The sequence below is a fragment of the Erigeron canadensis genome, chromosome 9 (genome assembly GCF_010389155.1).
Source record: "Erigeron canadensis isolate Cc75 chromosome 9, C_canadensis_v1, whole genome shotgun sequence".
NCBI classification, from domain to species: Eukaryota; Viridiplantae; Streptophyta; class Magnoliopsida; order Asterales; family Asteraceae; genus Erigeron; species Erigeron canadensis.
The window spans coordinates 6,190,966-6,204,691 of record NC_057769.1 but is presented as its reverse complement, the minus strand read 5'-3'; the positions used below and the strand labels follow the sequence as shown (position 1 = coordinate 6,204,691).

The window sequence follows — 13,726 nt, the reverse complement described above, 5'->3', positions numbered from 1 at the left end:
AATATTGTATTGCTACATGTTTAGTTGTTTTTTTAATGAAAGTTTTCATACTTTAACTTGTATCCCACATCAAAATTTTCGTTTTCATTTTTATGGACACTAAACTTTTGGAATCCCAGGTTTTCATCATACAATTTGTACACGTAAATTAAAAACCTATGTAAATGTACAAGTAATTTATGCATAGAATGTATAACCATTTAAAGCACATACTAATTTTAACCAAATTTCGTTTTAATCCCTTATAATTTCTATTTTTTTACTTTTACCCCACATCAAAGTTTTCGCTTTCATTTTCGTGACACTAAACTTATAAATTCTCATGTTTTTATCAAACAACTTTCACACAGTTACGGTTTTACTTTTAAACATTTGTTCTTTGATTATTTTCATTTGTCTTTTTATACATATACCGTTTTCATTATACAATAACTTTTCTCATCGTTACGTGTTACGTTCATGTTACATGTAAAACATTAATATAGTTATTATTCATGTTTTTATACATCTTAATATTCTTTACATTATTTTTATTGTATTGCTACATGTTTAGTTGTTTTTTTAATGAAAGTTGTCATCTTTTAACTTGTATCTCACATCAAAATTTTTGTTTTCATTTTTATGGACACTAAACTTTTGGATTCTCAGGTTTTCATCATACAATTTGTACACGCACAGCTATGGTTTTACTTGTAAAGATTTGGTTTTTGATTATTTTCTTCCGTTTTTATACAATATATAACGTTTTTAATATATAAGAACTTTCATCATGCTTACGTCTTACATTCATGAAACATTTAAAGCATTAACATAGTTGTTATTCGTGTTCTTATACGACTTATTATTCCTTTACATTATGTTTAATGTTATTGCTAGATGGTTAGCTGTAATTTTTAAAGTTTGGGTTCGAATATTTGACATAAATTTGCCAAAAATTTATTGTATACCCCCGCTTCCTCGGGGCCCTCACTTTCTCACTCAACTCACTCACTCACTCAGACGCTCGCCAAACACGTACCCCACGCAGTCAACAACTAGTATTTATTTATATGTTTAGATAATTAATCCAGTTCCAATGGTATTCGAGTAATTTTTACATCCAACTGCAACAGATTACGACGTGTACGCAACGAAGACAAAAATCAATGCCCCACCTGCTATAATAACCAATCAAAAAATTTTGATGTTAATTTGATATTTAATATAAACGATAATAACAAATTGTTAATACCATAATAATACAGTAATAATATATATCATATAATGCAGGATATTTTAATATATACAACAAATACTGTACCTTTGTATCACAAATTAAACCATGGAAATCTTATTTTTGGTCTTTTTAGGCAGGCAGGCATGCGTCTTTCGCATTAGAAATGATTGTGCTTATAATCATATCATAGATAACCATTAAACTTTCATAATCTTAACAATAGATGATTGCCCCATATTAGATAGGAGTGTAAACAAGACGATACAGTTCGCGAGCTACCGGAATTCAACTCGGAAATTACTCGAAATCGACTCGGTCTGGGTCGAGCCGAGCTCGAGCTACTCAAGTAGACTTTCGAGTCGAGCTCGAGCCTCAATATAGCCTGCTCGCGAGCTTAATCGAGCTTGTACATATTTACAATTTTACCCTTGAATATTATATATTTTAACATAATTACTATGTTACCGAGTCGAGCTTAATCGAGTCGTGTTTGAAATTGTCGAGCTTGTAGAACTAATTTGATTTGAAACATAATTTATTTATTAATCGAGTCGAGCCGAGTCGAGCTCAGAAGTGTCGACACGTAAGACGAGCTCGAGCTCGAGCTTGAAAATAAAGGCTCGATCGAGCTCGAGTCAAATTTCGAGCTTCGAGTTTTACAATCGAGTCGAGCTCGAACTTGGTACTGTGTCGGCTCAACTCGGTTCGATTACACCCCTAATATCAGATATCCCGTCAATGTCACAACTCAAATTTATATCGAGAATGGTGTAGTTGCCAACAAAAAGTTCAAGCTTAACTAAAAAAAATAAAATAAAATAAATAATAATAATAAACAGAATTCAACGTGTACAAAACTACAAAATGAAATTAAAAAACCATAAATCAATATCTTCCAAAATTTTCATTAAAAAAAAGATATATTTTTGATGTTTTTCTAAATTTTGATGATCCTGCCGACATGTTAAATTAAAACATAATTATATATATACTAAAAACTTATGCAAATGTACAAGTACTTTAAGTACTTTATGCGTGAAATGTACAAACATTTAAAACACATATTAATTTTAACCAAATTTCGTTTTAACCCCTTAAATTTTAACAAAATTTCGTTTTAACCCTAAAATTTCTATTTTTTAAAAACTTTTATCCCACATCAAAATTTTCGCTTTCATTTTCGTGACACTAAACTTTTAGGTTCTTATGTTTCCATCAAATAACTTTCACACAGTTACGGGTTTACTTCTAAATATTTGGTCTTTCATTATTTTCATTTAAATACTTTATGCGTTGAATGTACAAGCTTTAACGTTATGCGTAGAAAGTACAAGTTCTTACAGCACATAAGAATTTTTACCCTTTTTTCATTTTAACCTTCTAAACTTTCTATCTTTTAACTTTTGCCCCACATTAAAGTTTTCGTTTATATTTTCTTGACACTAAATTTTTTTGTTCTCATATTTTCATCAATTAACTTTCACCATTTGGTTTTGAATATTTTTATTCGTCTTTTTATATACATAACGTTTTTAAATTTACACTGCATCAAAGTTTTCGTTTTTATTTTCTTTGACACTGATTTTTTGTGTTCTCATGTTTTCATCAAATAACTTTCACATATTTATGATTTTACTTTTTAAACATTTGGTTTGACTATTTTCATCCATATTTTACTTTCAAAGTTTTCATTTTTATTTTCTTGACACTAAATGTTTGGATTCTCATTTATAATATACTAAAAAGCTATATGAATGTACAAATACGTTATGCGTGAAACGTACAAATTTTCTATCTTTTAACTTTTGTCCCACATTAAAGTTTTCGTTTTTATTTTCTCGACACTAAATTTTTGGGTTCTCATGTTTTCATCAAATAACTTTCACCTGGTTACGATTTTACTTCTAAACATTTGGTTTCGACTATTTTTATTCGACTTTTTATAGACATAGCGTTTTTACATTTGCCCCACATCAATGTTTTCGTTTTTATTTCTTGTCACTGAATTTTTAGGTTCTCATGTTTTCATTAAATAACTTTTACATGGTTACGATTTTACTTTTTTCGTGTAAAAAACGTATTTCGCGGCAACGCACAGGTACTATAACTAGTTATATACTGGTTTGAAAAATATATTTTATATGAATCGAAGGCCCCCCATATAAAAAAGCATACAGTTCGTTTTCAAACTGGTTTGATTCTTACATACGTTTCGAGTGGTCAACATACATGTCATGTTTGTATCAAAATATAAAGCATAATAATCCAGTTTTTTTTTTTTTTGAAAAGTACATAATATTCCCGCTAATCCATCCCTTTAATAGTTCATTATTATTAATTTATTATTAAGATTTTTTTTTTTATTTATTTTTTTGGAACGGCATTATTATTATTATTAAGATTACATCCTTTAAATAACTGGTCCCCTAAATGTTTGTTATTAATTACCGTATTACCTACATCTGTCAAATAAAAAATGACTACTTCTGTCTTGTGAATTCGTCAACCGACCATCACACAACTTAACGTTTGAAAAAAAAACACTTGCGGTGAAAAAAAAAGATTGTCATTTAACAATCATATCAATATACAAATCCAGTTCATATTTATATTTTCTTTTTAAGGAGCTGGGCTGAGGGTTGGACCTACACAAAGTTTATCATTATTGAAATTATAAATATATAAATCCGTTTAACAATCTGATCTAGATGGATCATTTCATCATTATCGCCACAAATACTTGAACCAGTCAATCTATTGGATAAATGAATCAGAGGGGTACGACTTATGAGCAAAAAGAGTGTAGACCAAAACCCGACCCACTGAATGTTCTAACTGAAGAATCTAAAAAGAAAAGAACTTTCAGGGAATAGATCAAGTCAAAGAACATGTATGTTATTCTCGAGTCTGAGAAGCCAAAACATTCGCTTTCTTCTTTTTAATTTTAACAAGAGGATACAAAAAGTTTCGGAATTATACAAATAATGCAATGGTTTCACAAAGAAAGATTCAAATCTTTTTATTCCTCCCTAACATTGTCCCCGGGAAAACAAAATGCACTTGGAAACCTGATTTATAAGACGACAGAAAGATTAGTTACGAAATATGCTTTGCTGTTTATTTTCTCGGTACCATGAGACTTGCAGCCATTTCTAGCCTAAGTCATTACAATTTATCAATTTCAGTTTCATGGTGTAAAGATGACATTTTCAATGAATTTATCAACTAAAAAAATAAAAAAGAAGCTGCAAACTTCTGTAGAACGAGATAATAGGTCAAGTGAGTTGAACTAGTTAAAAGTCTCGCAATGAGTAAAGCTTACTAACTCCTAAATCATTACTTAAATATATAGATTGTTCTTTTAGTGCTATAGACTTGTACTCCCAATCATGTGTATAGTCTAAAACATTAAGAAAACGTTGGTGGATCAAACCAACTTGATCCATCTTGACCCGTATTGAGAAATGACCGATTTTGTACAGTTACCAGACAAGCAGTCACACATTTTGCCACCTCCACTAATTATTATAGCTGGGTAAAATAATGATACAGCTGCTCGGGAATTCCTCTTAGTTGATCATTACAAATAAATTTTAAACTAAACCGGGTGTTCACTCAAATGTCTAATCTAGACCACGTGATGGTATAACTTGGCTACTTTCATGGAAGCAAGGAAGTTCACAAGATCATCATGTCATAAAATCTGTACATCCATGCAACTATAGAAGTGTAGGATTATAGGACATACCTCTATTAGAAGCTACCCGATGGCTCATACACCACGTCTTAATAAATTGTATATCCAAAAAACTCAAGGATAAGAATCTGGATTCGCTCTTTCACTGACTGTAGAACCATAATTGGGCCCACCCTTGCGATACTGAATAAGGAACTCAATAGGATATCCCTTCACCTTATGTGGCACAAGGCCAAGATCACTAAATGTTAGAGCTGCAAAAACAGCCAGATTATATTACATGATCAGAAAGCTGTATAAGCATAAACGAATTAACTAAATGGAATTTACAAGGTAAGTTGTTATATTTGAACTACTAACCATCTTCTGAGACGAGTTTATCCGAGGAAAGAGCATTGATCATATCCAAATTGAAAATACTTGGTGAAGGCAAGGGGAATGGAACTTTATTAAGCAATATATCACGAGGCGTTGAGATTGCCTGAAAGATATGAAGATATAAATATAAATGTTCAAATTTAATTTTTTAGATATTTTCTGGGAGAGGGATGTTGAAGTATACTGTCTAGATTTGCCACAGTTATCCTCGGCATTAAAGCATCACAACAAGGCATTGTTAAACTAGCGCAAGGTGATACTAATGGGAAAAACTAGTGGAATATCTATATCTATACTATCTTATAAAGCATTTTGCCATTTTTTAAATTCTCAACTAAAGATTTGAACTACCTAAATTACCCCTCTTCTTTTAATTAAAACATTTCTACCTATAATACCCTAAAATCTCAACCACTCATTTTCTTCTCCTCAAATCTCAACCACTCATTTTTTTCTCTCCCCTCCATAAATCATTTTATTCCTCTAATTCATTTAAAATCTTTTATCTCAAAAACCGTATATCGATAAATTATAAAAATTGTATGGGTGTTCTTAAAATTTCATGCTCTTTCATTAAAGATGTCATTCGATATACTTTCGACGAATTTTTAAATCCGAGGGTGGAGCCCGTACGGCTAAGACATTTGGCTATCATACTCTATGACTTGACCTATCACCTCTACCATCTCACCGCCGCAACGCGCGGGCCCTATCTCTCGTACTATATAACCATCAATGTTAGCAGTTGACCACTTGACTTACTTTCTTTGCTAGGGTAAAACATAAATCCATGGGGCAACAAATATTTGCTACCTTATAGTTGCATTATGGAGTTTTATAGCAGACGATTCACATGATACCAGGCTTTGAAAAGCATTTAAATAACAAATATAGGGCAGCTAAATCTCAAATGCAAAGTGAACGGGTCAGGCGAGCGAAGTAATAGGTCATAACCGAAAGCAATAGAAGGTTGTAATGTTTTTCTGTGTATATTATTCACAATCAAAGGCCCTATATATAGGGAAGAATACAACCATCAAAATAGGAAGAGATATACACATAATTATACAAGATTATCTCTAAATAACAAATACTATCTATTCCTAAAATATAGAAATATTATCGGCTCCTAAGACACCCCTCAGTTTGAGCGGGCGGAGGACAGACGCTCAAGCTGGATCGAAATGACTGGAATAGCTCCCGAGATAATCCTTTGGTGAAAATATCTGCATACTGCAAAGCGGAAGGGACATGAAGAACTCTGATATGTCCAAGACGAACCTTCTCTCGAACGAAGTGTATATCTATCTCTATGTGTTTTGTTCGTTGATGTTGAACCAGCTGAAACATTGTCACAAAACACTATAGATGCACGCTGCAATGGAGTATGAAGTTCGAGAAGTAAATTTCGAATCCACGATGTTTCAGCAACTGCATTAGCGATACCTCGATACTCGGCTTCCGCACTAGATCGTGAGACCGTAGGTTGTCTTTTAGCAGACCACGAAATAAGATTGTTACCAAGAAATACACAATAACCTGATGTAGAACGTCTTGAATCTGGACAACCACCCCAATCCGCATCAGAATAAGCAACTAAATCATGTGAGCCTGACTTAACAATGCGTAAACCATATTCAAGTGTGCCTTGTAAATACCGGAGTATGCGCTTCATAAATGCAAAGTGAGGCTCTCGAGGTTCATGCATAAAGAGGCAAACCTGTTGAATTGCATATGACAAATCCGGCCGAGTGAAAGTCAAGTACTGCAAAGCACCCGCAAGACTTCGATACAAGGTCGGGTCAGAGAACAATGGACCATCAGTTGCACTAAGCTTAGAAGAGAGATCAACAGGTGTAGCACATGGTTTGCAAGATGACATAGACGCGCGGGCTATTATATCTTTAGCATACTGGGCTTGAGACAAGAATATGCCGTGTTTCTGCTGAGTAACTTTTATCCCCAAAAAATGATGTAAACGGCCTAAATCCATCATGGCGAACTCTCGTGAGAGTGTGCCAATAATGTCGCTCAAAAGACGATCATTAGAAGCTGTAAGAACGATATCATCGACATATAATAATAAATAAGCAATATTCCAAGCATCCTGATGATAAACGAATAGAGACTGGTCGCATGTGCTACTGCGAAATCCTTTGGATGTGATAAAATTTGCAAAACGGGTGTACCAAGCCCGTGGAGCCTGTTTTAGACCATACAACGATTTCTTCAGGCGGCAAACATGATTAGGAAACCGTTTATCATGGAAACCCGGTGGTTGATGCATAAAGACCGTCTCATTTAGTTCCCTGTGTAGAAAAGCATTCTTGACATCAAGTTGATGAATAGACCAAGCCCGTGACACAGCCAAAGACAAAACTGTATGAATAGTGGCAGGTTTGACCACCAGACTAAAAGTTTCATCACAATCCACACCGACTGTTTGAGAATTACCATTCCACTACCCAACCTACTGCTTCCACTTTAAACCAACACCCGATGACAACAAGGTCCAAATCCCGTGCCAACCTATCCTCGATACACCACACCACCTCTCTCTCACCTGTTCCCACCTCTTATGCCAAAGCTCTAACTGATCCAAATTGGTTGCATGCCAGAGTCTTGATTCAGAAACTGGTTGATCGACGTCGATCAATTCGTTAGCCAAATCAGAGAGTTGTTGGCAATAATCATCAACCGAGGAACAAGCGGTCAATGTAAGGTTACAAAACCTTGTCTCAAGCGCCGCAACGCGAGCGTTTTTGTTACTCAAGAATTTCTTCTCGAGTTTTAGCCAAGCCTCTCTTGCTACAGTAGTGTCCATAAGGCGTTTCAGATTATCGTCAGAAACGGTACTGTAGATCCATTGCAAGACCAAGGCGTCTAGTTCTTTCCATTGGTCGTATTCTGGAGAGTTGGCGGCTGGAGGGGCTGAACCGTCTACGTGGTTTTCGACCTTGTATGCGACAGCATGAAGGCGAAAAACCTTAACCCATTGCGAATATGTAACCTTGGATCCGTCCAGAGTGCGAATTTTAGATTGAATATTCGTCACAGAGTAAGCAGGGTGAAGGGGGACGGGTTTGTTGGACGATTCAGCAGCATCATCTTTTGTCATGATGACAAGGACCGAACGAATCAGGTGGGAATGAAACGAAAGAAAAAAAAAAAAGGAAGGTTAGGGATCGATTATTGCTCTGATACCATGAAAGCAATAGAAGGTTGTAATGTTTTTCTGTGTATATTATTCACAATCAAAGGCCCTATATATGGGGAAGTATACAACCATCAAAATAGGAAGAGATATACACATAATTATACAAGATTATCTCTAAATAACAAATATTATCTATTCCTAAAATATAGAAATATTATCGGCTGCTAAGAATAACGAGTTGGGTAAGAGTTTAAAGCGAGATGGGACTTGGGGAAGTTTGACCATGATACCCACTTATAAATCTAAGAGGTTCTGTGAACTAAAAATACAAATTTGGCTTGATGAACAGGAAAGACATGTTCAACTGTAGCGATATGGGTATATATGTACTTTAAGTTAATCGGGATCATCTATAATACTATATAAAAATTATAGTCTCATGTTGAAAGTTAAGAAAATATGAGACACGCGAACTGACCAAACTACCCTTAATACTCAATTAAATTACACCATCAATCTCTTACATTATAAAATATCTCTACTAACCCCTATAAATCAAACACCTTTACATCAATTACCTACAACATTTAACAGAGGCACCACCACCATCATCGCCATCGCATTGCGCGGGTACCATGCTAGTTCGTAATAATGAAGGCCATACCTTTTTCTCTCAACATCAAAGATTGGTTTGGCAAGCGTTTATCTAGTTGACAGCGTAGTCAGGAATGAAATGGTGTTTGAAACCACTCTATCAATCATACAAATATGAGGGGTGAAGTTCAAGATTTATCCTCTCATAGGATTGGTTGGTGGTTTATAAGCCTAGGTGTCCCCTCCTCCTTTGAGCTAGCTTTTAGGAGTGAGTTCTATATCTAGCTTATGGCATGATGCGAGCCTATTATGGGATGGGTTCGTATCATCCTCCTTTTGGGTGGTGCATAGATCTAAAGGTGACCTATTTGAGCGGGAAAGGCACCAAAGCAACAATAGTGACCGGTTGGTAACTGTAGAAGGCATCAAGATGTCATGACATCACATAAAGTCAACAGAAGGGGACTGATGAGTCATCATACGCAAATGATGGGGCTTAGAATGAAGGCAGGGGAGAAATATTCATATATCAGCTACTGTCATGTTGTGTGGGGAGTTTTAAGTCTGTCCCTGGGTATATGTGGATTAGTAGGTCCCTATTTTGTTATGTCTTTCAAATATCACTACCTTACATCTTCTAGAAAGGGTGTGACTGTGTGGGAGATAGAGGCCGTTTGGTCCAAATGGTAATGTAACAGGAACGCTTAAGGGCTCACATTGTATTCAAATATAACTTGGAATTTGGACAACTTTCAACCTTGAGATCCATTTGGCCTGTTTTTTTAGCTGAAATTTTCTTTAACTTTACCCACTTTTAATTGTAAACGCTGATACATCACCCAACTCGGCCCATGCATAAGTGAGTGAATTGTAATTTCACCTCTAGTTGTTTCACAATTACTTGGACAACTGTTATAAAAATGTGAAAAGTATTATTTAAATACCTTTGCAATAGGAAAAGGAACATTAACATAATGCGGCCATTCTCGAATAACTTCATACATAATTTCAGCCTGCGAAACAGACGCGTAGGCAATTCTAATTCAACAAATAATAAACTTGATTCAAGAATACAGATAAGTAATGTGTGGCAACAACAAATTAGAAGAATAAAGAGAGCAGAATCACCAATTCACGTAGTGTATATATGTCGGGTCCACCAAGTTCATAAAGTTTTCCCATGCTACTACCATCATCTTTCAAAGTAGCAACAACTGCAGAAGCAACATCAGCAACATACACAGGTTGAATCCTGTAAACAAATATATACAGATGTGTTACGAAGATTAGACATATAGATTTAACTAAGAAACTAGTAGGAGAAACAATAGTTCATACTTGGTAGATCCATGGTTAACAAGTGGAAGAAAGTTATATTTTCTAGCAAACTGAGCCCATGGATTCAAGATCCGATCTTCTGTGCCAAGCATCACCGCAGGTCTCAGTATCGTGGCCTGAAGACAAGCAAAATATTATCTTGTAGTGATTTGATTTCATCATGCAGTATGTGTCTCGTATATTTCTGCTAAAAGACTATACAACTATATATACAAGTCTATTTAATAATTTTGATATTAGAAACTATGCTAAAAATTTCGTAATGGCTTTAAACAAGTACATTACTTTTTACACAAAATAAAATGTGAATCACCTCAGGCAATTCACGTAAGATGGATTCCTCGGCAGCAGCTTTAGCTTGGAGCATTCTGGATGGAGATGATTTAGAGGCTCCTAAGCAAGAAAGTTGTATAAATCTCATGATTCCACCATGTTCTTTGGAAAGCTACATATGACATATATACTATATTAGTGGACAATATAAACACAAGAAAGTAGAAATATACAAAACACACAAGAACAACGTCACCAGAAAGGGGTTTTTGGATTTGTGTTTTGGATCTGAACCTCTGAACGTTCTTAGAATTAACAAATTTTGCTTCTCATTAATTGGGTCTTATATATTCAGTTAGAAATAAACAATTTTATACTTGCTACAACAAAACAAAGAAAGTCACCTACTTAACCAGTTAACCTGATATGAAAGATGTTCACTTCCAATCACAACTTTCTTATCTTTTCAAAATAATGTTCAGAAATTATCTTTTGATTTCTTAAATAATCAAGTTTTGCCAAACACTAAAGCAACTGATTATAAATTGAAAAAGCAGATGCAGATCTAAACCTTATCTCCAAGTCCCATTTATCACGGTTTATAATTCAGTATCACATATTCACATCAAATTGAACATCCAACCACCAAAACTATGACCGGAGGAAAAAAAGGCAGACTTACCTTGGCAAGTTGTTCTGCCATGTGATGGTTGACTTCCTCAAAACTATAATTTCTAGTGTCATATTCCCTTCCTGGAAAAAGGCGGTCACCAAGTCAAACAAGTTTTCCCAAAATCTATAGTGAGAAACCCAAATGGAAGAAGATATTATACATGTACCTATGAGATTGATTACAACATTTGCCTTAGCCATGACTGCCTTAATTGAGTTTTCATCTCTTGGATTATATTTCATGGGAACAATCTGTTTATATTAAAAGGGAATGCTTGGTGTAAGCATGACAAATTCTAGCACCAAAACCATATACAAACAAACTTTGAATAACAAACAACGTCCTAGGTTACCTGCCCCAAATCACCCATCAGTTTGAGATGTCGAGGTGAATCCTCAGAACCTCTAAAAGGCACCAGCACTTGTGAACCCATCTTAGCTGCAGATAAATACAATATAAATGTTAGTATCCATCAGAAAACATAAGGTAACTTCAATTTTTTATTTTCTCCCTTAGTCTACAAAAAATAATCAGATCTTAATGAAGTGACAGATCATTCGGCACTATAATAAATCATCATCGGGAGAAATACTTTCTTATTTACAATAAAAGTATGAATCAACGCAGGTGTTTCTATTAAATTCTAGATAAGTAACCGAAGTTCAATATTTCACTAACCAAGCTCTTGCACCAAATAACGCCCAAGGAAACCAGTCGCTCCAAATACTGTAGCAACTATTCCACTGCAAATAAAGAAAATATGAATTGCATATAATGCAATCACTGTGAGGGAAGATTTACACAATCAATAACTGGTTACACCATTTAGAAGCGCTCATCGTAAGAAAGTAACAGACTAACAAAAAGAAATGGAATCAACTACGTAGACCTAAAGTACAATGGATATACACTTCCAAATCAGAAAATGAATATTATCAGTTCAGAAATGCAAAGATGTTTAGTCCTGGAAACTCACTAAGAGGTCTTCAATTTACATTTGACATTTATTAGGACTATTAGTATCACTGTGACAGTACATGTTCTTCCAGATGCTAAGCAGCTAAACTTTAGCCTTTCTTATACTTAAAGGAATTTAATGCGTCCAAAACTTGTCTTGATGATAACTTGAAAAGAAACTAGAAAAAGCACCACCACAGAAAGAAAGAAAACTCAACTTGACTTAAATATCAAATGGACCAGGGGTGGAACTTAAAAAGGACAAGAGGATGTCCCAGTCACTCAAATACTCAAAGCACTTCTAATATATACGTATGCATCAACTACCATAAAAAAAGTTTGTAGCAACCAACGAAATTAGCAACGGCCATAAAATATGCCAGTTAAACAGATGTTTTAGAGGTAGATTAAATCATGTCTGGCTAACTCCGGCAAATCACCATGAAAAATGTGCATTATCTGTGTTTTCTAATCTATTCTACATATGCAACCGTAAAAACACAGAAAAAAATATTGATAAAAAAAAAACACAAGTTTTCATCTCCCAAAATAAAAATGTTCAAAAGTTTGACCGCTTAAACGAACTGTTTCAACTTAAACGATATAATCAATCAATCAAAAACTATAGCATGCTAACTGCAACTTACTCTAAACACAGGCATTTCAAAGTCTTTGCAAAATCTATCGCAACTACGGGTAATTTACAGTATTACGCACTTTTTTTTATATAGCTAGCAATATCAACTAACTGTAACAAACAAATTTTAATAATTTATAAACAGGATAAATGAATGAATATATATATATAATATATATACCTAACAGATGATCGTCCACCAGTGCCCTTACGGACCAAATGACCAACGCCTTTCGTCGTAAGAGTTGAAGCGTAACGCCGGTCATCGTAACCGCCACTGCCGCCGTAATCTGCATTATTAGAACATCAATTTGGTTAATGATATAGAGAGAGAGAGATATGTGTAAAAAAAAAATTATGAAAACCCTAGAAATGAAGTTACAGTGATCGGAAATAGGGGAAATTGATGATCTGAGAGAGTAAATTGATGACTGAGAGAGGGATAAGGATCGCCTCGAAATGGTCTGCATCGTTACTTCAGAGTTCACAGATAGATACAGATATATAGATACAGTAAAGGAGGGTATAGAGATAGATTCGCGAGGCTTGTTCTAACTTGCGCCTCTGTGTGTGTGTGTTTTAAAAAAAGGTTAGCTTAGATTGTTAATTTACTCCCTGTCTTCGCTTACTAGTCACTAGTGCTATGGCCGTTTTGACTCTTTTATGCTAAGGTCAATTAGCTTAAATAACTTGTATATCTAATGTATTTTTTAGCAAAATTACTAAGACCATCTTCGATGCTCTTTAAACGCACTTAATTGTTTAATCATCTAACTATCATATTATATCCATAAAATATTTTATAA

General features: G+C 34.5%; 1 protein-coding gene across 1 annotated transcript; it reads right to left on the bottom strand.

Annotated features, from left to right (window-relative positions):
- Positions 1-4,124: 4,124 nt before the first annotated feature.
- On the bottom strand, positions 4,125-13,518 carry LOC122582374 (NADH dehydrogenase [ubiquinone] 1 alpha subcomplex subunit 9, mitochondrial). Its single transcript, XM_043754758.1, has 13 exons — positions 13,303-13,518; positions 13,102-13,210; positions 12,005-12,069; positions 11,679-11,764; positions 11,493-11,577; positions 11,336-11,406; positions 10,694-10,825; positions 10,381-10,496; positions 10,171-10,294; positions 9,987-10,055; positions 5,274-5,394; positions 4,965-5,167; positions 4,125-4,284 (listed from the first exon to the last, which is right to left on the bottom strand). Exons 1-12 carry the CDS (start codon positions 13,388-13,390, stop codon positions 5,028-5,030), a joined length of 1,206 nt encoding a protein of 401 aa, XP_043610693.1. The 5' UTR covers positions 13,391-13,518; the 3' UTR covers positions 4,125-4,284; positions 4,965-5,027.
- Between the last annotated feature and the right edge of the window lie 208 nt (positions 13,519-13,726).

Bases quoted from the DNA above. Each gene is read 5' to 3' on its own strand.
- LOC122582374 (XM_043754758.1), bottom strand. From the start codon at position 13,390: ATGCAGACCATTTCGAGGCGATCCTTATCCCTCTCTCAGTCATCAATT. The intron at 12,070-13,101 runs GTATATATATTA...CTTTATTTGCAG, and splicing joins GGTGGACGATCATCTGTTAG to TGGAATAGTTGCTACAGTAT. The intron at 10,826-11,335 runs GTAAGTCTGCCT...TGTCATATGTAG, and splicing joins TGGCAGAACAACTTGCCAAG to CTTTCCAAAGAACATGGTGG.